Raw genomic sequence first — 27,211 nt, 5'->3', positions numbered from 1 at the left:
AGTATTTTTTGGTGAGGGGGTGGAGAATTGAATAAAGAGAAGTCAGTAAAGTACCATAACGAAAAATAAATGAAGTGGCCTAGACACTAACGCAAACATCTGAGTTAAAGAAACAGTATTTGGAGAACAGACTAATTCACAACCATGCATGCCATACAATGCACACTGATCACTCACACCAAATGTGCATGATACTGTTTGGAAATTCTAATCTGTTCCAGCTCTAACATTGCTAACTCTCTAGCAGAAAATACACAGGCAGTAAAACAGTCCCTACAGACATTGTAATCATAGGAGGCTCAGCCCAGTTATAAATGAAAGCACATGACCTGGTAAGATGTTACAAAATAACAGCTGTCAGCAAAGGAGGGCTTATAATTTCAAAGGATACTTTTTATTCTGCCTTAGTTTAAGGTGACAAGAAGCCACATAAGTGATTACATTTGACCAAATGCAGCACTCATAGCCATTGTAATCTTCTCCGCCAATAAAGTAAGACAATTTAGAAACATTATTTTACTTGTCTTCATACTTTGGAGGTAGAAACCATGAAACATTAATCTCATTACCATAATTATGCTCTCAAACAGCCCAAGTGAAAGAACAATCATTCTCACAAAATGATGCCATAATGGTTAAAGCTTAATGTCTTGCTAATGATTAAGATGTATACACAAAATAAAATAAATAGAATTGCGTGTTGTCTGCTGAAGTTCTTGGCAATGCTAAGGTAAGTTATCATTTTATTCTTTCCAGTTCTCAATAGCCAGGCCTCAAAGAGCAAGGGGTGGTAGGACAACCGGAATGAGTGGAAATGGTCTTCTCTGTCGGATCCCTTCTAACTGCAGTCACTCAGTCTAGCAGGCTCAGCTTCCACTGGGTTCTTTTGTTGATCTTTGGTGGTATAAAAAGCTCAGCATCTAAAAGTAAGAAAGGAAGGGAAATTGTGACAAACATACTCTTGTTGGAGGGCGCTGAGGCAGTAACTCTAAACTAAACAAACTAGGCAGGTGGGGTTTGCAGCAATAAGACCATCAGAGCCCAGAGTTCATGTGTCTGCTACCCCTGCAACCTCCAGGTCAGAGCAAACACAGCCTGGAGGCCCTGCCCTGAGAGGAGGGACTGCATTTCAACCTCAGGCATGCTCACCCAGTGATGCAAGTGGAAGAATGTTCTGTATTTCAAACTGGTGGGAGGGGTGGTGGCAGCAGGTACATGGCTGTATACATTTTTTAAACTCATCAAATTATACACCTGAAATCTCTGCATTTCACTATATGTAAAGTCTATCTCAATTTTTAAGGAATAGCAAAATGTGGTAGCACATATTCAGTAAGTGAAGTTAATGGACAGGAACTACTTTATGATGAAACTTCAACAAACATGTTGATCAATAAAGATGCCCTTGCTTAAAAAAAAGTAAATGGAGAGAAAGGGTTAGGAAAAGATTCTGTCATTGTAACCTAAAACTCCCAGGCACTCTGTCACTTAGATTTGTTAAGTTTCTTTTCTAACCAGGAATCATATACTGCAAGCAGAGATATGAGAAAATATGTATATATAAGGATTTTCTTTTTCAGCATTATTTACGATAAACTTCCAGCAGTAAATCTGTACACATGAGCCATGCAGGCATGAAAAATTACAGTTGATCCCTGAATGTAGGGTTATGGGTGCAGATCCCCACTGCACAGTCAAAAATCTGTATATACCTTTTTTTTTTTTTCTTTTTTTGAGACAGGGTCTCGTTCTGTTGCCCAGGTTGGAGTGCAGTGGCACGATCATGGCTCACTGCAGCCTCGACCCCCCGGGTTCAAGTGATTCTCCTGCCTCAGCCTCCCAAGTAGCTGGGACTACAAGTGTGAACCACCATACCTGGCTAATTTTTGTAGAGATGAGGTTTCGCCACGCTGCCCAGGCTACTCTCAAAACTCCTAGTCTCGTTCTACTCACCTCAACCTCCCAAAGTGCTGGGATTACAGGTGTGAGCCACCACACCTGGCTCCATGTTTAACTTCTGCATCTCCAAAACTCAAGTACCAATAGCTTACTGTTGTCCGGTAGCATATTGGCAGCATAAAAAGTCAGTTAACAAAGGTTTTGTATGTTATATGTATTATATACTACATTCCTACAATAAAGTAAGCTAGAGAAAAGAAAATATTAAGAAAATCATAAAGAAAACAATATTTACTATTCATTAAGTGGAAGTGGATCATCATAAAGGTCTTCTTCTTTGTCATCTTCACGTTGAATAGGCTGAAGTGGAGGAGGAAGTGGAGGGGTTGGTCTTGCTGTCTCAGGGGTGGTAGAGATGAAACAGGTAGGGGAGGTTAAAGAGGAGGCAAGAGAGGTGGGCACACTCAGTGTCACTAACTTTACAGAAATACACCGTAATTTCTGATGTTTTTGCTTTTTCATTTCTCTAAGGTACCAATCCTTCCACAGTTACTTTTAGTTTCAGTGCCCATAACATAGAATCGTCCATGTTGTAAAAGAAGCCAAAGGCAGTCTTGAATAACTGGAACCTTTGGAACAAATGTCAATTTATTTTCTGGCACTGCTTCTTTTATGTCATCTTCCTCATTGTCTGGCACTGGTTTGGCAGCACTCATCTCCATCAAGTCATCTTCTGTTAATTCCTCTGGTGTGATGTCTATCACCTCTTGAATTTCTCAAAGATCCCTATCTTGAAATCCTTCATGCACCTTTTTTTTTTTTTTGCCAGATCCACAATCTCTTTCATGATTTCCTTGATTGGCTGTCGTAAAGCCTGTGAAGTCATGCACATCTGGACACAGTTTTCTCTAGCAGGAATTTATTGTCTTGGGCTTGATGGCTTTCACAGCTTTTTCTATAACAATGATAGCATCATTGATGGTGTAATTCTTCCAGACTTTCATGTTCTGTCAAGGTTCTTTTCCATACATTTGACAATCCTTTCCATAGAGTACTGTTTGTAATGAGCCTTAAAGGTCCTTATGACCCCCTGATCTAGAGGCTGAATTAGAGATGTGTGTTTGGGGGCAAGTAGATCACTTCAGCGTCTTCGGTGTTGAACTCATGGGGTTTGGGGTGGCCTCAGGCATTCTCCAGTATCAAAGGAACTTTAAAAGGCAGTCCCCTTACTGGCAAGATACTACCTAACTTCAGGGACAAATCGACAACGGAACCAATCCAGAAAAAGTGTTCTCCTTGTCCAAGCCTTCTTGTTGTATGGTACAACCAAAAGCCTGGCAGCTGGTGTTAATCTTTTCCCTTCCAGGCTAAGGGGTTAGCAGCTTTATAGATAAGGGCCATCCTTACCATAAACCTGACTGCCTTTGCTGCTGCCTCTTGGATGGCAGGAGCTGCTTTTCCTGTTATCCTGACATTTACAAAGCCAAACCTCTTTCTAAAATTATCAAACCATCCTTTGCTGGCATTAAATTCTCCAGCTTTGATCCTTCATCTTTTTACTTTAAGTTCTCATAAAATGACTGTGCTTTTTCTCAAATCATATTAGTTGTATACGTATGCCTTTCTCCTAGCAATCCTGCACCCACATAAAACCTGCATCTTCAATACAAGATAAAAAGATATTTTGCAAAAAGCAGAAGGTTTTCATGCCTGCTGGCATAGCTGCAGTGACAGCTTCATAAATTTCCTTTTCTTTTATAATCGTCCTTGCACTGGGTTCATTTATCTTGAAGTGGCGGGCAACCACAGCTACAGAGCTCAATCTATAGTACATATGGAGCAAGTCAACTTTTTCTTGTAATGTCATGACTTTTCTCTGCTTCCTGGGAGCATCACTTGTGGTACTTCCTATAGGTCTCATGGTGTTATTTAAGGTTTACAATATTACATTAAACATGATAAAAAATACATGAGAACGCAAGAGATCACTTTTCGCTGCCATATGCAATTAATGGAGACTGTCATGTGCTGCTCATGTGGAGATGATTAGTGGCATGTGGCATTTTAAGCAGATATTGGTAACACTTGAGCTCACCTACCACAATAGCAACAGGAGATAGCTACAAAATTATTACAGCAGTGCAGTATGTACTACAGTTAATTTTATGCAGTTATGATTTAATACTACATCTTTATGTTTGTTTACATTTCTCTCCACTAAATGGTGCCATAAAGATACAAGAATATCAATACTGGAAAAGGGCTACTTAAATAAATTCACTGTCAGCAAGGTCCATAATTTCATAAATACCAATTAAAGTTGGAATGACTTTATCTTTAAAAAACTAGTTATGAAAATAATGTGCTCTATCTCATTTTTTTAAATTAGGCATAACTACAACTATATTTGAGTCTAGACTTAACTTGAAATAAACACAAAGTACAGACTTTTGGGCAAGAAAGTAATTATTCTGACAAATTATATGACAGCAGGACATGACATATTTCATATTTCCATATTTGAATTTCACAGCACACAAAAAAAGTAATTTTTATAAAAATACCCTGAGGGCTTTTCAATTTTTCTAAGGACTTCTCTCAATCCTTTGATAGTCAAAATCATTTGAAGCACTTATTTTGTCATCACTTGCAACAAGTCCAACCCAGCTGTGATTCAAGTACTTTTCCAATATCATTTTTATCTATTTTATGTAATACTAAATTTTTGCAAGACTTGCAGTTGTTCTGCATGATACTGTATTGCACCAAAGCAGGAAACAATCAGAGATGACCCATCAAGTCATTGATTTCACTTGTGGGGATGTGCCAATATACTTAACTATTGTTAGCTGGGGAGGGGCAGCTGAGTAATATTTGAGTGGGACTAATTTTGTGATTAGTTCATCAGTGGCAATTTTTGAATTATAGGAACTTCCCTTTTCCTATACAACCTTGAAACCACAAGGGTAATGATAATAAACACTCAGATAATGAGGGGCTCTCAAATATTACAGAGTGTCTTTAAGGCTCAGCTGGAAAACAAGAAAGTGCTCTTTGAAGTGGGAAAGCCATCTAGAATACCCCAGGGAATGGTGGGACTGACCTGACCTGAAGGTCAGCATCAGGCCAGCAACGAGGAACATAGGAGGTGGAAATCACAACGGATTGGACTACAGCACAAAATAAACAATGACCAAATGGCCTCAGGTCTAATATAAGTTTCTAGCATCTGAGAAATAAGTGGGCTGGGCACAAGGGCACAAGCCTGCAATCCCAGCACTTTGGGAGGCTAAGGCAGGAGGCTCACTTGAGACCAGGAGTCTAAAACCACCCTGGGCAACATATTAAGACCCCCATCTGTTTTTTTTTTTTAATAAAAAAATTTACGAAGAAAAAGGAATAAGTGGATATGTCGAAACTGATATCAAAAGTACCTTGCCATTCTCCAGACAGAAAAGGAGCTAGGAATACAGGAGTTACTGTCTGGATGTATGAGTTTAGCTGGGATGGAAGGTAGCTGTTCTTTCCTGGTAGCAACACAAGCTGTTAAAGTCAAACTTAATTTGAATCCCCACAGGCTACTTCAAATGTCATCAAAATGCTATTACAGTGTAGCACTCTGGTGAAAAAAAATTTCAGAAAGTTGCTTGTCACATGCTAGAAATGCAAATAACAGCAGTTAAAACTGCCAGTTATTTTAGAAACTATCATTCACTTTTCAAAGCTAAGATGCTTCATTGATCCAACTATAAGTAAGGGCAAATACTGAAAGTCCCAAGTTGACCCATCAAATGTTTCTAATCAACTTTCAAAAGAAAGCGCTTAGGGTTTTTAATTTTTAGGGATATAAGTAATCTAATTGAGAATCATCTCCCCTCAACAAATAAAACACTTCATGCATAACTAAACAGGAAATATGTATAAAATGCTAATATTCTTTGGATTTGCCTTCAAATTATATTATCAATCCTAAACATAATAAAAAGGTCCCACTCATAAGCAAGGTTTATGAAAATGCCCCCAAGATGCAAAGTGTAACTGCCAATAGCCAGTAATGATGCTTCAGAAGAATCTTTTCATGTATACGTAAATGTAGACAGTTCAGACTGAAACTGGAACTGTGATGTGCCTTTATGAACAAGCATATGCCACAGAAATATTTTTAAAAATTACACATACGACGGTCATGTTGGATTTTCCCGTACCAGGTCCCCCACTGCTAGAAGCATGAAACTGATCATACTAAAGATGCGGTCTTAGAATTGAGGAAGAATTGTAGTCAATTTTTTGTAGTGAAAAATTGTATCCAATCTCTCCTTATACTGCTGATCTTCTCAATACTTACAGAAAGATACTCCTTCTGCTTAGTATTGTAATATTAAATGAGAAAAAATACTAACCAAGAACAGGAACCAAAGTCTTCTGTCGTTGATAAGACGCCATGATACTATTTGCGGTAGAATTGGGACCTAGAACCTGAGGAGAAAATAGACTGTATCAGCAAAGATTATCTAATACTTCTCAAGACTGCCAATACCAAAGGCCAAATCCCTACCAGCAGAAAACAGCCTGTCATTTCTACTGGTATGGTGTGAAACACAGTAATTCTCTTTCCCAGTGTGATTTTAATTTTCCAGTTTCTCCAGTTGCAACTCAGACCTCTAATTCTCCTTTCTCCCAGAACAAGGTAAAGATGGGGGGCGGGGGAAAAGAAAAGAAACTCTACAGTGATATATCTTGGCCTTTTCCAAATGAGCAAACCACTCCCTGAGGAGAGGGGAAACAGTCCAAGAGGCTATAAATATGTAGAGTATCAATTATACGCAAAGACTTATGGGAAACAAACATTTTTAGGTTGAAATAAATACAAATATGTGCATACTATGGAGCAGAATGGAAACTATGCACATGTGCTCCAGGTAAAACACAAGACTCCACAGGAATTTCAAGCCTGCAGCGAGCCGCTGGGCATACCCTTGGTTAGTGCAGATCCTTGGTGGCACACTCTCAAGAGCAACACCATGAGAAGTCACTCACGGTATCCTGCACATACCACAACCATACTTCACCAATCAAAACCACAATCATAAAATTGATGTCTTAGAACTTAATGTGGGAGGCATGGTGGCTTACACCTGTAATCTCAGCACTTTGGGAGGCCAAGGCAGGAGGATCACTTGAGGTCAGGAGTTCAAGACCAGCTTGGGCAACACAGCAAGAGTTCCCCCTCCCCATGTCTAGGAAAAAATTTTAAAATTAGCTGGGCATGGTGGTGTGCACCTGTGGTCCCAATTACTCAGGAGACTGTGGTGGGAGGACTGCCTTAGCCCAGGCATTCGAGGCTGCAGCAAGCCATGATTGATCATACTGTCACTGCACTCTAGCCTGGGTGACAGAGCAAGAAAAAAATAAAATAAAATAAGACCTTAATGTGATCACGTGATCAGAAGAGAAGAGGGAAGGGGATGGCATGGGAGTGGTATTACAAATTACTATCCTCAAGCCAGGCACAATGGCTCATGCCTGTAGTCCCAGCACTTTGGAGAGGTAAGGTGGGCAGACCACTTGAGCCCAGGAGTTGTTCAAGACCAGCGGGGACAACATGGTGACACCCTGTCTCTACAGAAAATTTGAAAATTAACCAGGTATTGTGGCATGCACCTGTAGACCCAGCTATTCAAGAGGTTGAGGTAGGACGATCACCTGAGCCCAGGGTGGTGGATGATGCAGGGAGCAGTGATCACTGCACTCCAGCCTGGGCAACAGAGTGAGACCCTGTCTCAAAAAACAAAAACAATTATCTTCAAAAGTACTACAGTTTTGAAGATGATGATCACATTTCTTCTAAGAAATACCTATTATAATAAACTCAAGAAGTTGTGGGGCCCTGATTCCTAGTTGCTTTTATTTCAATGGTTTGTAAAGTGCTTTTACACTCACCTCCTTATTTAACCTTCAAAGCATTCTATTGAAGCACACAGAGAAGTCTTATGCCCATTTCCAAATGAGGAAATCAAGACACGATAAGCATATGTGTTTCTAAACAGTGAGCTGATTTGTAATCTCTCAGCTCCAACCCACCCTTCTATCCACTGTTTGTGGTGCTGGGGCTGGGCACCTGAAACATATTCCTCCTTGCTGCTGGCTTCCCATTATGTCCTGCCTACAGTGAACACCAGAGGGAGAGTACAAAGCTGGAGGATGAACAAAAGATTTCTAGATTTCTTCCTTGATTGGCTGGCTTTTTTTTTTTTAGGTGGAGATTCGCTCTTGTTGCCCAGGTTGGAGTGCAATGGCGCGATCTTGGCTCATCACAACCTCCACCTCCCAGGTTCAAGCGATTCTCTTGCCTCAGCCTCCTGAGTAGCTGGGATTACAGGCATATGCCACCATGCCCTGGTAATTTTGTATTTTTAGTAGAGACGGGGTTTCTCCACGTTGGCCGCGTTAGTCACGAACTCCTGACCTCAGGTGATCTGCCTGCCTCGGCCTCCCAAAGTGCTGGGATTACAGGCGTGAGCCACCACTGCACCCGGCCCGACTGGCTGGCTTTTCCCCCAGCAGCAGCTATTCCTTCCAGTTTCCATTTACTTCTGTACTTTTGGAACCAGCCCCCCCAGAAATGCCAGGACTAGCTGGCTGGCACCCTCCTCTCAGAGGTTCAAGAGCCAGCTCTACAGGGCCCCACTTCTAGGCTTCTAAATTCTAATAATCCCCAACTCCTCCTCCTGTTCCCTCAGCTAGAGGGTAAAGCTGCTTCCTACAGTTACTATCTCAATGTCCTTCCTCTGTATTTCCTTTTTGCCTTGTTTAGTCCTCTAATACTTATTTAACCAAACCATATATTAAATTCTGTGATAAAATAATAGATAGGCTTTTGTTTTCCTTTCTAGATCTTGACTGATATACCAGCCTTTTTGAATCCAAATAAAAACTCTTAACAATAGACTTGAAGTATAAGAGAGTGAACAGAGGTATAAATAATAAACAGATGACAATACATTAGAATTCTGCGATACAAAGCTGATTGAGCCTTAAACACAACCTGCAAAGTCCATCATAACAACATAGAAGTGACAAGTCAAATTTTTCATAAAACAAAAGGAAAAGCAATTGCCTGGGGTCCCTTTAAAGCCTGATCCCATCCCTGAGTTCTGAAAGGAAAGTGAGAGGCTGTCTCTGATCCCATCTTCCCCCCCTCTCTCCCCACTGCAACCTCATTGAAGGCCAGGAGCAATCATGTGACTTTCCCATTTTCTCCATGACAGCTACTTCATCCAGAAAGAAAAATGATAGTCCATTTGACCTACGCCAAGGTGTACTAGTCACTCTACAGGCAAATATCAAATCTTACTGACAGCTTAAACATAAATCTAAGATAATTTAACTATGGCATCTTATGTTTTAAGAACAGGAAAACTTTTTGACTTGGGATTGTGTGAATACAATAACCCATGAAAATAATGAAAAAAATGCACACCATCTTTGAGAAAACTTACAGGGGTAGCTGAATTCTGCTGGTAAGTAAGAGTCCAAATTTCTGGAAGTGACCTTTCCATCAACTGCAGCGTATCTTCAAAGGCCTTCTGTAATTCCCTTCCTTGTTCATCAAACTCAAAGAGAAAGAGTACCTTTAAAATATGGTACACTTCATCTAGAGAGAAGAAATTTGAAAGAGTGGTAAGTTATATTCCCAGCTCCACTGACAGAATCACACCATAGCTTCTACCCAAAGCCAAAAATTTCTATGATCCCACTGCAGGTCCTTTCTCCCACATTATCTTTTTTCTTCCCAAATGCTGGAATAATTAAACACATGTACTACAAAAAAAGAAAATCAAGCACACTGGGGGCCTACGCAGAAAGCAGTGTCCCACAATTGCTTAAGCATTCTCCCAGTTCAGTTAGGGGGATGCCAAATGGAGGAAGGCTTCTCAGTTACCAGATAAAAAGGGCTGCTTCAGGAATGTGTGCTGACATGACCCTTCCTGCTAAAAGTTCTCATCTTTCCTCAAATTGGGAAAATGGTAGCTTAATCACCTATTGAACTCTGCCTGTCTGTACTGCCTATTCACTGTTGTTTGTGGTCAGGAATCATCATCAGGACTGAGAATATACCTTTCAGGTTTTCAGTGTTCTGCACCACTTCACTCAGTGCCTCCAGGAGGGCCAGGTCTTCCAGCGGACTGCCTTCTTTGAGGCTGTGCTTCTTCCGCTCTGCTTTTCGGCGATTCTTAGATGATCTCCTGTTAGAAATTACACAGATATTTTTAAGCCTCCTAAGTAGCCAGGACTACAGGCCTGTGCTACCTTGCCTGGCTACTTTCTTGCAGTTGCTGATCACCCCACACAACTTCACAGATCTCCATTTTAAATTCCTAAAGCATAATTCAGTTTGAATATATAATCTTGCATTGTTTTACACATCCCAAGCAAGACTATAAACTCTTATAACTCATATCTCCTTATAAGTTTTTGGTAACATCTACTGCATCTACCATATGGGTGTTAAATAAATATTTCTGACAAATTACTATATTTGGTAAAAGTGTTATGACTTATTTTACATTTATGGTCTCTTCCAATCCTGATTTTGAATTGAAGAAGCTTGATCTTTTCATTTTTTCAGTGCCTATAATTTAGTCACAACATTTGTTCAAAAAGTAAAATCAGATGTTAATATAAACTGAGCACTCAGAGGAGGAACTGCCTCATGGGTAATGGGAAAACACACAGGCCACAAAGCTGAGGAAGAAAACCTTCCAATGCCAAGTTTAATGTCTCAGATATGCTGGGAAAGTGTCTGAACAACTTCCACACAGCGTTGAAGAATATTCTCCCCACTCCCACTACACTGTCCCAGTAGAAAACCAATCTATTTGCTTCCACTTTCCCCATATGCCCAGGATATGGTCAATGTGCTGAATCAATGTGATACGTACGCTGATATCCTGGAGTTACTATGGGAGTATTTGCCACTCATCTCACTGCCACTCACAACACTGCTAGTTTCAGAGAAGAGGTCTGACTCTTGGCCGTGGGGTACCTCATCATCTAGAAAAGAAGAACCAGAAGCCAATGAAAACACTGCTTGCTAATGTGTAGGTTTACTTTCAGGGCGGTAAATGAACTAGAGTCAGCTGGGGCACATCAAAGGATGGATGAAAATGATTGCAAAGTTGATCTCAAAATGAATGAGATAATATTAAATACAGTAATTACTAATGCAAATCAGTAGTTTCCTGAACTTTTTTCTGGAAATAAGGAAACTCATTTTGTTAGACACGGAAGTGGTCAGCTGCTCTGGGTGAATGGGGGTCAGTGGGAATGTCTGGCAGAGCTCTCCCCATTCATGCTTGGTCCTGCCCTTCACCAATACACAAACACAGACACAGAGGGCCCTGAAGGGGCTCCACAGAAGCCTCACACTTGCCCATGTCACAGTAATCAGATTGCAGGAGGATCACCAAGCAACCTAGACAATGTGTGGCGTTACCCGACCCCAGTGCCCCGCACGTCGATGGCCTTCACGCAGACACTCACCCAGACCTGCCTGCTGGGCTTGCTCCTTGAGCTCTCGAACTACCAATAAACGTTTCTTGTGGCGACTGAATGTGGCTGTCTGAGAGTCCAGAAACGCCATATAATTTTTCTGGGCTGGAGATGCACAACGGAAAGTAGTTTGAGCATGAGGTTTAAGCAAAGAGAAAAAACTAAAGGCGGGAAGCAGTGGAGGGTTAAAATTCAGCAAAAAAGAAAGAGGTTACTAGGTTTTCCAAGCGAGCTTTTTTTCCTTAATAAGCATTAACAAATTAGAGAGTGAGATTCCAGATCTTAGAGTTCATCAACATTATCCCAGAATATGCGCTACCACTGAACTTATAAAATCACCTGAACGAAGACTTGATATCTAAACCAAGAGAGGATTGGAAAAAAAAAAAAAAAAAAAAAAGGGCAGTGGGGAAGTGGGGCGCGGTTAACAAAAATAAGAAGAAAGTTACCTAAATGTTTCTGGCTAAACATCCATCAAAACGCCCATGGATGTGGAAAAAATGTATCTAATGATTTCTGAAAAATATTCTCAAATGGAAAAATATGCAAGAAAAATAACACTAGTAGAATACATTTTAAAAAAAGCAAAATACTACCATCCAAGGATGCATTTTATTAATAGGTTTTGGGCCTATGCAGATGAATTATCGGCACTTATCTAAGAAAGGTTCTGATTAGTGGTGAAAATCCAACTAAGAGCTGGTTAGATTATTATAGACGAGGAATGATGCTTTCAGTACCCAGTTAGAGGTACCTAAAGTGAATGACATAAAAAGCACCCCAGAAACGTTTTAATTAGGATCGCGGAAGGGGGTGCAGAAAAGGTAAGAATGGGCATACATGTAAATGTCAGAAAGGCCAGACGTTACTTATAGGGTAGATGTGCATAAAAATGCAGAACTTAAAATCAACCACTCCCTAAGGTTTCTGTAAGTCAAACTGATGTCCTTTTTCTCCACTTTGCTTTTAAAAGGTCACAGTGACCATCTGAGTATTCTAGAACTGGTAATATTCATATGTTCTCTAAGAACCACAAACTTCATTTGAAAAGGTAATTTTTTTAAAATATTTGAAACGTTGAAACCTACATAAAAGTTGTAAGAGTTCAATGAACACACATATACCCTTCACTTCAATTTACCAATTATTAACATTTTGACATATTTTTTGCTTCCTGTTTCTCTGCATGCATACACACATTCATTATTACTTCTGTGGAACCTTTTAAGATTAAGGCAGAGATATGATCCTTCATTCCTAAATATTTCAGCATTTATCTCTTGAGAATAATAGGATATTATCTTACATAACCACAACATGATTATTAAATGCTAGAAATTTATCACTGTTACATTATTATCTAATATAGTTCATATTCAAGTTTACTAACTATTCCCAAATACAAAGATTCTTAATCATATTTGATCACAGGTTTCTAACATTTAAATATTTTGTTACCATTTAATAGTTCAGGATATTTAAAAATTCTAGTGAGAATTAAATATTATATCCAGTGGATAATTTTGATTGAGTCTACATGACATATTATTAAGAAAACACAGTAAATAGGAGGAGACTCTCTCATCTCTCTCTCCTCACCTTCTTCCAAATGAGGAATTCTATCTAAAATGGAACCCTCACCTTCTAAAATGGAAGGCTTTACATTGGTTTCTATAATATCCGGTCTGTTATATCTGTATACCTAGAAGGAAAAACACAGTAATTTTAGGAAGGAAAACTTCTAGTCACTGGAGAGTTAAGATACTTAGAAAGACATGGATTACTTTCAGAGGTAATCAGAATATTTTCCTGAAAAACAGGCCTCCTACAAGGCAGCCAGGGAAATTCAATTCATTTCGGTAAAAAGACAGTAATATTTCAAATGTGGAGGATTAATTCCAAAATATTATCAAGAATGATAAAAATGGTTTTAAAAACACCGCTTTTCCTTAAGCCAGGAACCTGACCTATTTCTACTTATTTCACGAACCTCAGAAGACAAGAGATTCCAACTGACCTGGAATCCCTTGCTCGCTCTCTCTGCTTAGCACCCAACATCCAGAGGATTTAAAAGATTCTTACCAGCCTCAAAGCTTCTTCCCAGGCAGCTCCTTCTAACAGCAAGAGCACAGCTTCTTCATAATCCTGACAAGGGAACAGAAAGAAGACAACAAGTGAAGAGAACGTGTCAGATGTCATCACAGCCAACTACAAAACTAACCAGAGACCTGCCTCTATCTCCCTGGCCAGGGGAGAACTCCTAGTTCTCAACATCATGCCTATCCTAGAGTTCATGTCTCCATAAATATTGATACAAAAGACAAGGGAAGGGTGTAAATTCTGAAAATAATGACAAAACACAAGGTAAGCATCATCTCTTTGCATGCCCGGACATCAAAACCACCAGAAACGTCTGTTAGACATGCCCATCTCCCCAGCTTTACTACCAAGTTTGATTTAGCAGGTTTAGGTGGGCTCCAGAATTGTTAACAAGACCACCCTTTGAAAAAATAGTAGACTAGAATAGCAATCTTCTAAATTTTTTTTTGTTCATTTTTTTTTTTTTTTTCCTCAGACAGGGTCTCACTCTGTCGCCCAGGCTGGGATGCAGTGGCATAATCATAGCTCACTGCAGCCTTGACCTCCTGGCCTCAAGTGATCCTCCTGCCTCAGTCTCCCATGTAGCTGGGACTACAGGCATATGCCACCACACCCAGCTAATTAAAAAAATGTTTTTAGACAGGGTCTCACTATGTTGTCCAGGCTGGTCTTGAACTCCTAGCCTCAAGCAATCCTCCTGTCTCAATCTGCCAAGCAGCTGGGTTTACAGGCCTTTGCTCATTTCAAAATTGATTTATCTGGCTTTCTGTTGTTGAGTTGCAGGAGCTCCTTACATATTCTGGATATTAAACCTTTATCAGATATAGGATTTGCAAATATCTTCTTCCATTCTATATGCTGTCTTTTCACATTCTTGACAATGTCCTTGATATACAAAAGTTCTTAATTTTTATTAAATCCAATTTATCAATTTATTGATTGTGTTTTGGTATAATTCTAACCATCCATTGCCAAATCCAAAGTCATGAAGATTTAACCCTGTTTTCTTCTAAGAGTTTTATAGTTTCATTTTGGTTTTGAGACAGGGTCTTGTTCTGTTGTCCAGGCTGAAGTGCAGTGGCGTGAACTCAGCTCACTGCAGTCTCAAAATTATGGGCTCAGGAAATCCTGCCACCTTGGCCTCCCAAGAAGTTGGGACTACAGGTGCACACCACCAAGCCTGGCTAATTGTGTTTTTATTTTTTGTAGAAACAAGGTCTTTCTATGTCACCCAGGCTGGTCTCAAACCCCTGGGCTCAAGTGATCGTCCCACCTCAACTTCTCAAAGTGCTGGAATCACAGGCATGAACCTCTGTGCCCAGCTTTCAAGAGTTTTACAGTTTTAGCTCTTAAATTTTTGCTGATCCACTTTGAGTGGCCAGCAGTTTTTGAAAACTCGGAAAATACTGAATCTTTTGGAAAAAAAAAAAAAGGAATAAACATGAAAGGTCATTAAAAAATTTCCTTAATCATTGATCACTTAAAGCAAAAGCAATAACAAAGTATTATGGAGTGAATACTCTTGAAAGGTTTTTACACTATATATATGAAGTAGTATATTATTATCTGAAGATATGGTCAATTAATGATATTTATTATAAATCCTAGAGCAACCACTAAAATACTGAAATGAAGAAGTGTAGCTAATAAGCCAACAGTGGAGGTAAAATGGAATTATGAAAAATACTAAATCCAAAGGAAAGCAAAAAAAGAAAAAACAAGAAACAAAGGACCAATGAAACAAAAAGAAAACAAACAGCAAGACTGTAGGTTTAAATCTAACTATATTGGTAATCACAGTCAATGCAAATGTTTAAACTCTCCAATTAAAAGGCAGAGATTGTCAAATTAGATTAAAAAAAAACCAACTAATGCTATCAACAAGGAACCCACCTTCAAAATAAAGACTACATTCAGCTAGATTAAAAGTAAAAGGATAGAAAAAGATATGCAATGAAAAGACTAACCAAGAGAAGGCTGGAAGAATTATATTAATAATATTAAAGTCAAATTCAGAATTAGGAATAGTAACAGAGAAAGAAGGATATGAAAATGAATACATCTAGAACATACTCATAAGCATGTACGCACCTATAACAGAGCTTCAAAATACATTAAACAAACACCGGTAGAATGAAAGGAGAAATAGACAAATACATTATTGCAGTGGGAGACTTTAACACTTTCCCAGTCATTGATAGAGCAAGTAATGAGGAAATCAATAAGGATATAAAAAACTAGAACAGCATGATCAATCTAATCTAACTGACATTTATAGAACACTCCATCCAATAATAGTAGATTTCATATTATTTCCAAATACACACACAACATTCTGTAAAACAGACCATGTTATAAATTAAAATAAATTATAAATTTAAATAAAATGTATGTTCTCTAATCACAACAAAATTAAAGTAGAAATTAATAACAAAAAGATGGCTGGCGAATCTCCAATATCTGCAAGTTAAACATACTTCTAAATAAGCCAAGGTTCAATAAAGAAATCGCAAGGGAAATTAGGAAATGAAAACAAAACATTTCAAAATTTGTATAACGTAACTAAAACAGTCCTTGAGGAAAATTATGGCATTATATGCTTAAACTATAAAGTAAGGAATCATCTCAAATCAATGGCTTTAAGCCATCACCTTGGCCAGGCACAGTGGCTTACACATGGAATCCCAGCACTTTGGGAGGCAGAGGTGGAGGGATGACTTGAGGCCAGGAGTTTCAGGCCAGCGTGGGCAACATAGTAACACCCCATCTCTACAAAAAAAAAATTAAAAATTAGCCAGGCATGGTGGCATGCACCTGTAATTCCAAATACTCTGCAGGCTGAGGGGGGAGGATAGCTTGAACGCAGGAGTTTGAGACTGCAGTGAGCCATGATCGTGCCACTGCACTCCAGCCTGAGCAAGAGTGGGACCCTGTTTCTTTAAAAAAAAACAAAAGAAAAAAATAAGAAAAAAATAAAAGCTGTCACCTAGAAAAATAAAGAGCAAATAAAATATTAAACAGAAAATAATTAAAAAATGAATGATACAGAATACAGAAAAATCATAGAGAAAAACAATGAAACAGTTCATTCTTTAACAAGATAAATAAAATTGATAAACCTCTGGCCAGAATAATCAGAAAAAAAGAAGACACATCAATATCCAGAATGAAAGGACGTCACCACAGACCCTACGGACAATAAGAGAATAATATAAACACTTCATGCCAATAAATCTGACAATTTAGATGAACAAATTCTTTGAAAGACATAAACTACCAATGCTCATTCCAGAAGACACAGATAAACTTGAATAGGCTAATGTCTACTAAAGTAACTGAATTAATAGTGAAAAACTTTCATTAAAGAAAACTCCTGGCCGAGATGGCCTTACTGGTATATTCTACTAAACATTTAAGGAAAAAAATATCTCCCAAGAGCTGGGAGAAAGAGCTGAGCTGTCAGGTGTTGGAGTAGCTGATCAAAGCAACAAGTCAAAAATGAATTAAGCCTTCAGGCATTGCATTGGTATAAGCAAGAGGCTAAAACCAGGGAAAGCACCAACTCTCTCTGTTCCATTTTTTCCCAAGGAACAACTCACTGGTCAAGAGTCAGCTGGATCCACACAGACATGAGGGTTGGTTCACTGTTGAAGGAGCTTGGAAAAAAAGGCTTTAGCAGTTTGATGGATCTTGGGGGTATGGGTGCAAAGGAAGGGGGCTAAGGGTGGAAAAGTACTGGGTAGTGAGTCACAGTGGAAAAAAATGTCAAGGTTTTTCCACTCCTTCTTGCATAAACAGGCCTTGGCAGAGGTGCCTGAAGAAGACCTTGGCCCATGGCCTCAGATAGAGAGACCTAGGAATGAAAGTGCCAGGACTCTGAATGCAAATACTGTTATAGGAGCATGACTAACTGGGGGCCCTGAGTCCTTGACTGCAACTCCCTTTAGAAACTGTAATGCATTGGCAGTATACCAAGTCTGGTGTAGGGAGGGCAGCTTTTCCTCATGTGGCCTCCTAGGTAAAGTCTGTAATTGTTTATGGTCAGGTCTGAAATATCACACATAGGTTTTTAACCATGAGCCAGACTCTCATACCAATTCTACATGAAATCCTCCAGAAAACAGAAGTGTAAAGGACACCACCCCTCATTTTATGACAGCAGTGTTATCCTGATGCCCAAAACATGGCAAAGACACGAAAAAACTACAAACCAATACCCCTCGTGAACACAAACACAAAAATCCTCAAGAAAATTTTCGTAAATCTAATCTACCAGGAGAGAAAAAGGGAAATAAATATATAATACCAAGTGGAGTTGAATCCAGAGATGCAAGGTTGGTTTAACAGTAGAAAATCAATCACCTAGTCCCCCAAATCACTGGTCTAAAAACAAAAACTCATCATACTTGAAAATGCATTTGACAAAATTCAACACCCATTCATGATAAAAACTCTCAGAACAAGGAACAGAAGGGGATTTCCTCAAACCAAGAGGGCAGGAATTGGCAAATTTTTCCTGTAAAAGATTAGACAGTAAATATTTTAGGCCTTATGGGCCAAACTATCTCTGTCACAACTCTTTAACCCTGCTGCTGTAGTGTTAAAGCAGCCATAGACAAGATGTAAACTAATGAGCATGGCTATGCTCCAATAAAACTTTATTTACAAAAACGGGTGGCATGCTGGATTTGTCACAGGTTGTAGCTTACCAACTCTGCAATAGAGAGCATTTAAAAAAAAAAAGCAAATATCAAGCCAGGCACGGATGGTCATGCCTGTAATCCCAGCATTTTGGGAGGCTGAGACAGGTGAACTGCTTGAACCCAACAGTTCAAGACCAGCCTGGGCAACATGGCAAAACCCCATCCCTACAAAAAATACAAAAATTAGGCAGGCATGGTGGCATGTTCCTGTAGTCCCAGCTACTCAGTCCCAGGCTGAGGTGGGAGGATCGCTTGAGCCCAGGAGATCAAGGTTGTAGTGAGCTGAGATCACACCACTGCACTCCAGCCTGGGTGATGGAGCAAGACTCTGTCTCAAAAATAAAATAATATATAATACAATTTTAAAAAAGCAAACATGACATTTAATGCTAAAAGACAAGTGAATTTTCTCCAATATCAAGAAAAAGGCAAGGATGTTCACTCTTAACACTTCTATTCAATACCACATTGGAAGCCCTAGAAAATGCAATACAGATAGAAAAAAGTATTGACTGTAAGAAAGACATAAAACTATATTTATAGAAACCATGTTTGTTAATGTAGAAAATCCTAGAGAATACACCCAAGAGCTTCTAGAACTAATAAATGAGTTTAGCAAGGTTGCAGGATACCAGGTCAATTATACAGCCTCCCTGCAAAACACTTCAGCTATATTTCTATATACTAGTAATAAAACATTAGAAAATGAAATTAAAAACTAGTCAAGCCTTGAGATAAATCCAGCCCCGGCCAACACCTTAATTGCAGCCTTATAAAGGACCCTGAGCCAGAGGCCCCAGCTAAGCCCAGCCAAGATTCTTGGCCCATTGAAAAAGTGGGATAATAGGGTCTGTTGTTTTAAGCTGCCAGCTTTTAAGGTAAGTTGTTACATAGCAATAGATAATATACCTAGTGTCACAGTAATACACCCAGTGTTGGTGAGTATAGGAGTCACTGAAGCACTCTCACATATCACTGGGGGGAACGCAAAATGATACAGCCACTGCAGATTAGTTCTGCAACTTCTTAAAAAGTTAAACATCCACTTACCACGGGATGTGGCATTCCCACTCCTGTCCCCATAAAGACCTGTACTAGAATGTTCATGGCTGCGTTATTCGTAATAACCCCAAACTGAAAACAATCCAAATGTACATCAACTGGTGAATAGATCAACAAATTCTGACATATACATACAATGGGATACTATTCAGCAATACGAAGGAATAAACTACAACATGGATGCATCGCCAATGCACTACGTGAGTGAAAGGAGCCAGACTAAAGACTACATACCATATGGCTCTGTTTATATGAAATTCTAGATAATGTGAAACTTTACTGACTGATCAGTTTGCCAAAGGCTGGCAGTGGAGGCAGAAGGCTGACTGCAAAAGGGGAAGTAGGGAACTTTTGGGGGTGTTAGAAATGTTCTAGATCATGAGTGCAATGGTGATTACACAGCTACAAACATCTGTCAAAATGTACTGAATTCTTCATCTAAAATTGGTGAATTAACTTTATTATATGTAAATTATACAACTGTACAACACATAATTTTATTACACGTAAATTACACGAAATAATTTTATGCATTAATCTTCATTTACAAAGAAAAAAGATAACGGCATCTTATCCATTTAATTAACCCTCTATGTGGTATATCTTTCCATCCCAACCTATCTACCCTTTTAGGTATGTTTCATTCACTGGTATTTTCAATTCAATCACCCAACAAATATTCTCTCCAGGATCTAATTATATAAAATTTTAGTTATCTTCTTTCAGTCACTGTTATTACACAAGAGACAACTAAATATTTTTAAAGCACAATTAAGTTACATAAATGTGCTATCAGTAACAACTGTAAAAAACACTCTCTCATCAAAGGTCAAAACTCTGCAAGGCAGTAATCCCTGGTGTCAACTGTGCACCTGTGTACTGTTAGTCTGTGGCCAGTGTTACTGCAGTTTTATTATTTTCATAATAAATCCTGTAATACTACCAAATGCTCATATGAGTACTTATCCTTATAATCTGCTGTACCTCCAGGTCCCTGAGGTAAAAGAGACATTTCCAATAGAGAGAATGGGAGTAAAAGCCAAGAGTATGTAGCCTTCAATAATCCTGTTTTATAATGGTCCTTTCTCATTGTTTCTACTTTGGCAAACTCTATTTTAAAAAGCACAGCTACCTTGAGATATCATTAAGTACTTTCTACCAAGGTCAAACCAGTAGTGTGTTAAAGTACAGCCCTTTCATATTCTACCTCACAAAACTTAGAGATGTACTCAATTTAGATTTCCAAGTCAAGCCAGCAAGATAAGACCTCTGGGGCAAACACTATCTCTGGACTTAACAATTATGCACAGTTCCTTTAACTTTCATCATCACTAAGATACAATTGAGAAGACCTTTCTTGCTGAGTGGGGGGTTTAGAAGGGAGGAATTGAGTTTACCTGGGCATACTCTTCCAAAACCTTAGCTGCGTCAATGTGCTTCCTCTGCTCAACCAGCTTTCCTGTAGAGACAATAAGCAGCAGTTGACTATAAAGTTAAACAGATTCTTTGGCTCAAGTGCTTCTTTAATATGTCTTTATTATGTATGAAACTATGTACTTTCTGAATTTCTGTGAGGCAACAGGTATATACACCATAGAGTCCTATCTTAAATGGCAGCTAGAATCTAAATTTAGCACAGGAATTGAAAATCATATACAGCCAAAATTAGCCTTGAAAGATGCTTCCAAAGCATGTATATGGGAAAATGACCTGGTATCTCTCACTAAACCACTTTGTCCCTTAACAGTAAGAGACCACTATTTCTTTGGTTGAGCACTACTAGATGGAGGTAGCTGACTTATGTTTGAGTCATGCAGTGTCTTTAGATCCTAGAATCACTCTCAGCCCAATTGAGATAAACCACACTGAGAGGCACAGAGAACCTGAGGCTTTTGAAGGAGCTGGCAGATTCCGGTCTCTCATTGCATTCTCACTCCAGGGCATATATCACTAAAAAAGTAGGTAAAATCACCTCCACTATTTAAATAGTTACCTTTTCTTTCTTTTGCTCTCTTGTGTAAACTGCCTACGTTAAATGTACACACAGAGTGACTCCAGTGTGTAACATTTCTCAAACATCTTTGACCATTGCCCTCCCCACCTACTTTTGCTAAACATCTGAGAAAAACTAGAAATACTCCCTTATAAGATATGGGAAATAGCAAGCTAAGAGCTGTAACGAATAGAAGATAAGAGATCCAAGAACAGAGATAGAAGGTATAAACAACCAATATCATAAACTTCTAAAGCAGAAAGGAACAATGGAGACCGAATGAATAAACTACAAGGCCTGAAATAAGGAATTCTCGACATTTGTAAAAAGAGGCCAGCTTGGAAACAGAGGGATTTGGGAAGGACTAATAACCAGAAAAAGAAAAGTGATAATCCCATACACTGTTAGAATCCCAAGAAAAAAAGAATACTGCAAATGACAAAGAAGGACTGGTACATAAATTTAACAGGATAGAGTTTGGAATTTTTTTAGGACTGCTTTTTACTTTTTCTTTGAGATCTCAACAATATTTACAAGTTAGGGAAAAAAATATACCAGTCATTGCTTTACTTCAAGCACTGCTGAGAGGACCAGAGCTTCTGCTCATCTCTTTTCACAGGTGTCCTTACCCTTTCCTCCACTCTGGTACTAGAGCCTGGTACCAGCCTTGCCTCTGGTTCGGGCAACCCTTGTCCCTGATGCAGCTAAACTGCCTTTGCTTTCAGAATGCTTGGACATTTGGCCTTTTTTTCCCCCACCTCATTCCTGGCTATTCCAACAACCTACTGTCTATACCAGAATGGACCCATCCCAAAATTCATCTTTACCTTCTTACAGGGCACAGCCCATCCAGCTACCTGGTGTGGCCGAGATGGAATAGAAGGTGATAGTTTAACTTCCATCCAGGTCATTTCCAACTTAAAGGTAAATGTTTTACCACGACTCTAACTTCTCCCCACCCTCCTTCCTTCCCCACAGATGTGGAGATAGCCCAGCTACAACCATCTGCCTAAAAGGTTGCAGAGCCACACAACGGAAGGGCCTATAAATCCCTATGGGAGAAATAAACTTCTTTCCATATTGGGCCACTGCATTCTGGGACTCTTGCTGTAGTAGCTTATCCTTTAAAGCATTCTAAATTAATTTTTATCAGTGAGAATGAGACTGTCTCAGGGTATTCTGCCCTAAGTTTATTTGCAAAATACCAAACAAAAGAAATAAATTTTTTAAAAGCTTTGTAGATGTAGACATACAAATGATTGTACTTACCTGCCAGAGTTCTGCCGAGGCCCGCCAGCTGGTCTTTGGTAAAGTTAAGCTGGGCTGCCACACAGAGGGCTTGCTTCCAGTTGCCACATGTCAGAAAGGCTGAGAGAGCTTTCTCGTGGGCACCACAACGGGCAAATATGAGCCCCGCTGGCTCATACATGTGCTCCTGCATCAGGTGCTCCCCATAAGCAATGCTGATATCCTGTGACAACAGGAGATTTAGGACTGAGGAGGAAACATGACAATCATTTCTCTAAAGCTCCAGGGTAGCTGCCTTAGTTCCTATACTTGAAACTCCCTTGAAAGAATTACCTGGGAAAATCTTACAGTTGATCAGTTAGTGAAATCATTTTTTCATTCAAAACCTTACTGAAGATGTGCCATTTATTCACTCAACAAATAATTACTCTTCACTACATATGCACCATTCTGGGCAGTATGGATATTACAGCAAGGCAAAAAATAAAACCAAACAAATGAAAAACCATATTAAGAACCACCAAGTTGCTGCTCTTATAGTAACAGAGGATGGACTTATGGAAAAAATACAGTCTATAGCATAATGGCAAAGGTGGATAAAGGGACAGAGGACAGTCTCCTCGCAGCCCTCAGGGAGTGTGAGCTCTAACAGCTGTCAGGAGAATAAACCACGTGATGAGACAGGGGACAGCGTCCAGGCAGAGGGTACAGAAGGCACCACGGCCATGCAGCAGGAATGCGTATAGCAGGTCTGAGGAGTAACAGGACAGCCAGTGTGACTGGAGCAGAGAGAGTGTGGGAGAGAATAAAAAACAAGGGTGAAGAGGTAGCCACTGGCCAAATCCTCGATTCTTCAGGCTGGATGTTAGGCAGAGATTCAGAGAGGAATACAACATGGAGTCTCCGCCCTTAAGGAGCCCACAGTCTGGTGGAGGAGACAAAGCAGCTAATCAGCAGTTTGACAAATGCAATCACCAAGGTGAGGGCAGGCTGCTCTGGGAGCTCAGTGTTTGGCGCCTGGTCCAGGAATGGCATTCAGGAGTAACCCAAGGGTTCTGATGGACAAATGGGGCTAAAGGAAGGCTGGTAGGTAGAGAAATGGCAGAGGACTCACATGATGTGACATCTGTAGAACTACCTACAAGTAACTGGGAATGTGGACAGTGGCAGAAGCTGGTGCTAAAGAAGCTGGCAGCGGCTTGATCAAAGAAAGATGTGTATATTGTCTAAGGACAAATTGAAAATGGTGATGCTGGTGGCATGGTAGAGTGGTGGTTAATGGCATGGGCAGGGTGGTCAGGCAGCCTGGGCTCTGTATCCCAGGTCCAGCACTTTGTAGCTCTGGATCCTCAGGCAAGTTGCTTCCTCATCTACAAATTGTGTACAGCACCCTATTAGGTTGTTAAGAGGATCATATAACACATTTAACTTATAAGCAAAGTGTGTGGTATATAAAAAAAGCTAAAGGGATGCTTTTTTAAACAAACAAAACTTTCCCTTTATGCTGACATATATGGGAAAGATCTGTACTTGTTAGGATGATCAGTCTTATAGCAGTGAGGTTGGGCTAGAGGAGGGGTGGGAAGGAAGCAGGGAACCCCATGGGGAAGGTGCTGTGGTACTCCAGATGAGGAATCAGAGAACAGGTCAGGACCATTCTCCCAGATAAGAAGTTCAAATTGAGGCTAATTAGTTTTAAGACAAATTTTGAAGCCAAGGATGGTGTTATGAACTTAGGATCCTCACTCCTTTCCTACTAAAGCAAAAAGCAAAACCAGGACAGCCTCATTTCACACACCACATACCTGGTACTGTTGTGAGCTTGCTGAATATAACTTCAGAGCTTCGTTATACAAGTTTTTATCTTTTATCAAGTTTAAGCATTCTGGGAAGTACTCAGGTCCTGCAGGAAAAAGATGCACACAAAGACAGGCTTAAGACATGGGAAGCATAATGGACTTCATTTATACCAATGGTCACCAAACAAAATAAATGAGGAACTTCTTAAGACCTAAATAATCAGAGAATCTGAAGAAAGGGATCCTGGAATTTGAATTTTTAAGGAGCACCACTGCAGATTCTGAGGCAAGAGAAGCACTGATTGGGATCAGCATCCTACTTAAGAGTCCCGCTTTCCAGCCCAGTGTTTTCTCAGTCTCCTTGAAAAGACATCGTCTGGGAAGCTTATTAGACACATGCACGCCTCAGTCCTATCCCAGACCAGCTGAATCAGATTCTCCAAGCATGCCAGCAGCTGAAGGCTTAACATGCACCCCAAGTGATTCTTCCTTTCCCCACTGTCAGTCCTCAGTAAAGAATCACAACTGCTCCAGCATGGGAAGAACAACTGGCACCCCATCACTGTCAATTAAAACCGTGTCTTGCAGGGTACAGGGAGGTGGCCTCATCACTCTCTCCAGACAAGCAGATTTTCCCTGACATATCTGCAAACAGCACGAGAAGGAAGAACTGTCAACCAATTTTGATTCTGAGACACTGAAGTTAATTTCACAGGTGCTCACTCTTAACCAAAAAAGGATCTGCTCGACGTTCTTACCTAGGGAGCTCCTCCAGTTCATTAAAAGTGATTACCTTCAGCCTTTCAGAACACAGGACAAAATAAGGTGGGCATACATAATTGTTAGAGTTTTCAGGAGTGGGAAGTGGAATCAGTCACTGTCTAAACTAACAGTTTAATTTATACCTTGCCTAGTTCCAAAGAAGATCTGAAGTAGAGATGAACATAATAATCCCCACACTTACCACATTTGCTGAGGTGGCCAATGGCTTTTTCATATCGTTTCAAGTATTTGTCTATAGTAAACCGCTGATAATTGGTTTCCATTTTCTTAAGTGTATTAAGAAATGGAAGATATTCTTTGGGATCCTAAAAAAATGATTAATGAGAACTTTATTACTTGTGATATTCATATATAGGAATAGAAACTAGCATTTATATATAGCAATAAACCCAAAGCTACATAATTTTTAAATGTGTATTATATATTAACTGCATATTATATAATATATAAAATCAAACTACAGTTGTCTCCCAGTATCTATGGTGAATTGGTTCCAGGACACCCCAATGATACCAAAATCCAAGCATACCCCAGCCCTACATTTGACCCCATGGAGCCTGGATACACAAAAAGTTGGCCCTCTGTATCTGCAAGTTTCAAATCCTGCAAATATTGTACTTTTGATCCACACTGATTGTGGATGCAGAACCTGCGGACACAAAGGGCCAACTGTGTTTGAGAGAGACCCACATTTAGATAAACCCACACAGTTCAAACTCACACAGTTGAAATTCATGTTGTGCAAGGGTCAGCTGAACATCAAACAAGCTTTGGCAAAAATGCTTTCACATATGGATATTATTAAGTTACATTTGGAATAACAGTAATTTCCTTAACTAAGTCTCACAGTATCATTTATTTCATAGGCTAATAAGGGAAATAAGGTTTCAGTCTAGAAGATATTCAACAAATGCATCTAAGTTTCTCCTAAAAGTCTAAGACATTGCTCTTGGTGCTGTTTTCACGACATTCCACACCCTCCTGAAATGATCACATTAAAACAAAAATAAAATTACACTGAGTTGGACACAAAACTCGGAGACCCTGCCAACCTAGTATTTATTGGAGCTATCATCTCCAGCTCTATGCCATGCCCTGTAAGCAAATTGTTTTTCTTCCTAATGGAGAGGTGTTTCCTGTTTTTAATGCAATTTCCCTGGGCTGACAGGATAAACACATGTAAGAACAACACAGGAAAAAAACCCAAGACAACAAATAATTAAGTGCTCATTCCCAGCACTCTGGGAGGCCGAGGCAGAAGGATCGCTTGAGCTCACAAATTTGAGACCAGCCTGGGCAACATGGTGAAACCCTGTCTTGACAAAAAAAAAAATACAAAACTTAGCCGGGCATGGTGGTGCACGCCTGTAAGCTGAGGTGGGAGGATTGCTTGAGCCTAGGAGGCGTAGGTTGCAGTGAGCCAAGATGGTGTCACTGCACTCCAGCCCGCGTGATAGAGCCAGACCTTGTCTCAAAAATAAATCAATACCACACTCTAGAAGGAGACACACTGTAGTCTGCAGGGGTAGGCGCTGTGTGCAACAGAAGCATATAGGAGGGTCACCTCACCCAGTCCCTGGAGGGAAGCATGAATGGCTTACTGGGAAGAGGCCACCTTGGCATCCTTTAACCTAGATTAGTGAGAATTAGCCAGGGGAATGGTGAGGGTGGAAGCAGTCAAAGCCCATGGGTGGCAGACGTAATGCTGCCCACCAAGGCATGTGGTGGTGACGGGCAAGGGAAGGGGGACAAAAGCACTGTCTTTCCTCCATGGGCAGAGTAAAAAAAGACAATACCAAGAAGTGAGAATGGAAAGATACACAGAGGCCAGGTCAAGGAAGGGTTTTTAAGCAGTATTATGGCTTCTGAACTGTATCCTCGGAACAATGGGAGCTCATGAAGTATTTTAAGCAGAGAGATGAAGGATCTGATTTTCATTTTTGGAGAGGTCATGGGGAAGAGACTGAGGCTGCAAAAAAATAAATAAAAAATACGCATACCAGTGGTGCTCAAAGTTTTTGATCATAGCACATGTACCAACATAGGAAAGGAGGCCATGAGCCATCTGTGCT

General features: G+C 39.9%; 1 protein-coding gene across 4 annotated transcripts in view; it reads right to left on the bottom strand.

Annotated features, from left to right (window-relative positions):
• Window positions 1-372: 372 nt before the first annotated feature.
• Window positions 373-27,211, bottom strand: part of ELP1 (elongator acetyltransferase complex subunit 1) — a 67,628-nt gene continuing 40,789 nt past the window's right edge. For 2 of the 4 annotated variants that reach the window (XM_055271568.2, XM_063636138.1), the window contains exons 26-37: window positions 25,321-25,444; window positions 24,363-24,460; window positions 22,579-22,780; window positions 20,714-20,775; window positions 13,534-13,596; window positions 13,093-13,153; window positions 11,443-11,556; window positions 10,842-10,953; window positions 10,018-10,145; window positions 9,399-9,553; window positions 6,300-6,375; window positions 373-920 (exon numbers count right to left, since the gene is read on the bottom strand). In XM_055271568.2, the coding sequence (XP_055127543.1) occupies window positions 853-920; window positions 6,300-6,375; window positions 9,399-9,553; window positions 10,018-10,145; window positions 10,842-10,953; window positions 11,443-11,556; window positions 13,093-13,153; window positions 13,534-13,596; window positions 20,714-20,775; window positions 22,579-22,780; window positions 24,363-24,460; window positions 25,321-25,444 (1,263 nt within the window). In that variant the 3' untranslated portion in view covers window positions 373-852. Of the gene's footprint in view, window positions 921-6,299; window positions 6,376-9,398; window positions 9,554-10,017; window positions 10,146-10,841; window positions 10,954-11,442; window positions 11,557-13,050; window positions 13,154-13,533; window positions 13,597-20,713; window positions 20,776-22,578; window positions 22,781-24,362; window positions 24,461-25,320; window positions 25,445-27,211 lie in introns of all 4 variants that reach the window. The other 2 variants (XM_055271565.2, XM_063636137.1) reach the window with 1 other exon arrangement.

This window comes from Symphalangus syndactylus, chromosome 3 (genome assembly GCF_028878055.3).
Source record: "Symphalangus syndactylus isolate Jambi chromosome 3, NHGRI_mSymSyn1-v2.1_pri, whole genome shotgun sequence".
NCBI classification, from domain to species: domain Eukaryota; kingdom Metazoa; phylum Chordata; class Mammalia; order Primates; family Hylobatidae; genus Symphalangus; species Symphalangus syndactylus.
Note: the sequence above shows the minus strand (reverse complement) of the source record. Positions and strands in the feature narration are given on the sequence as shown.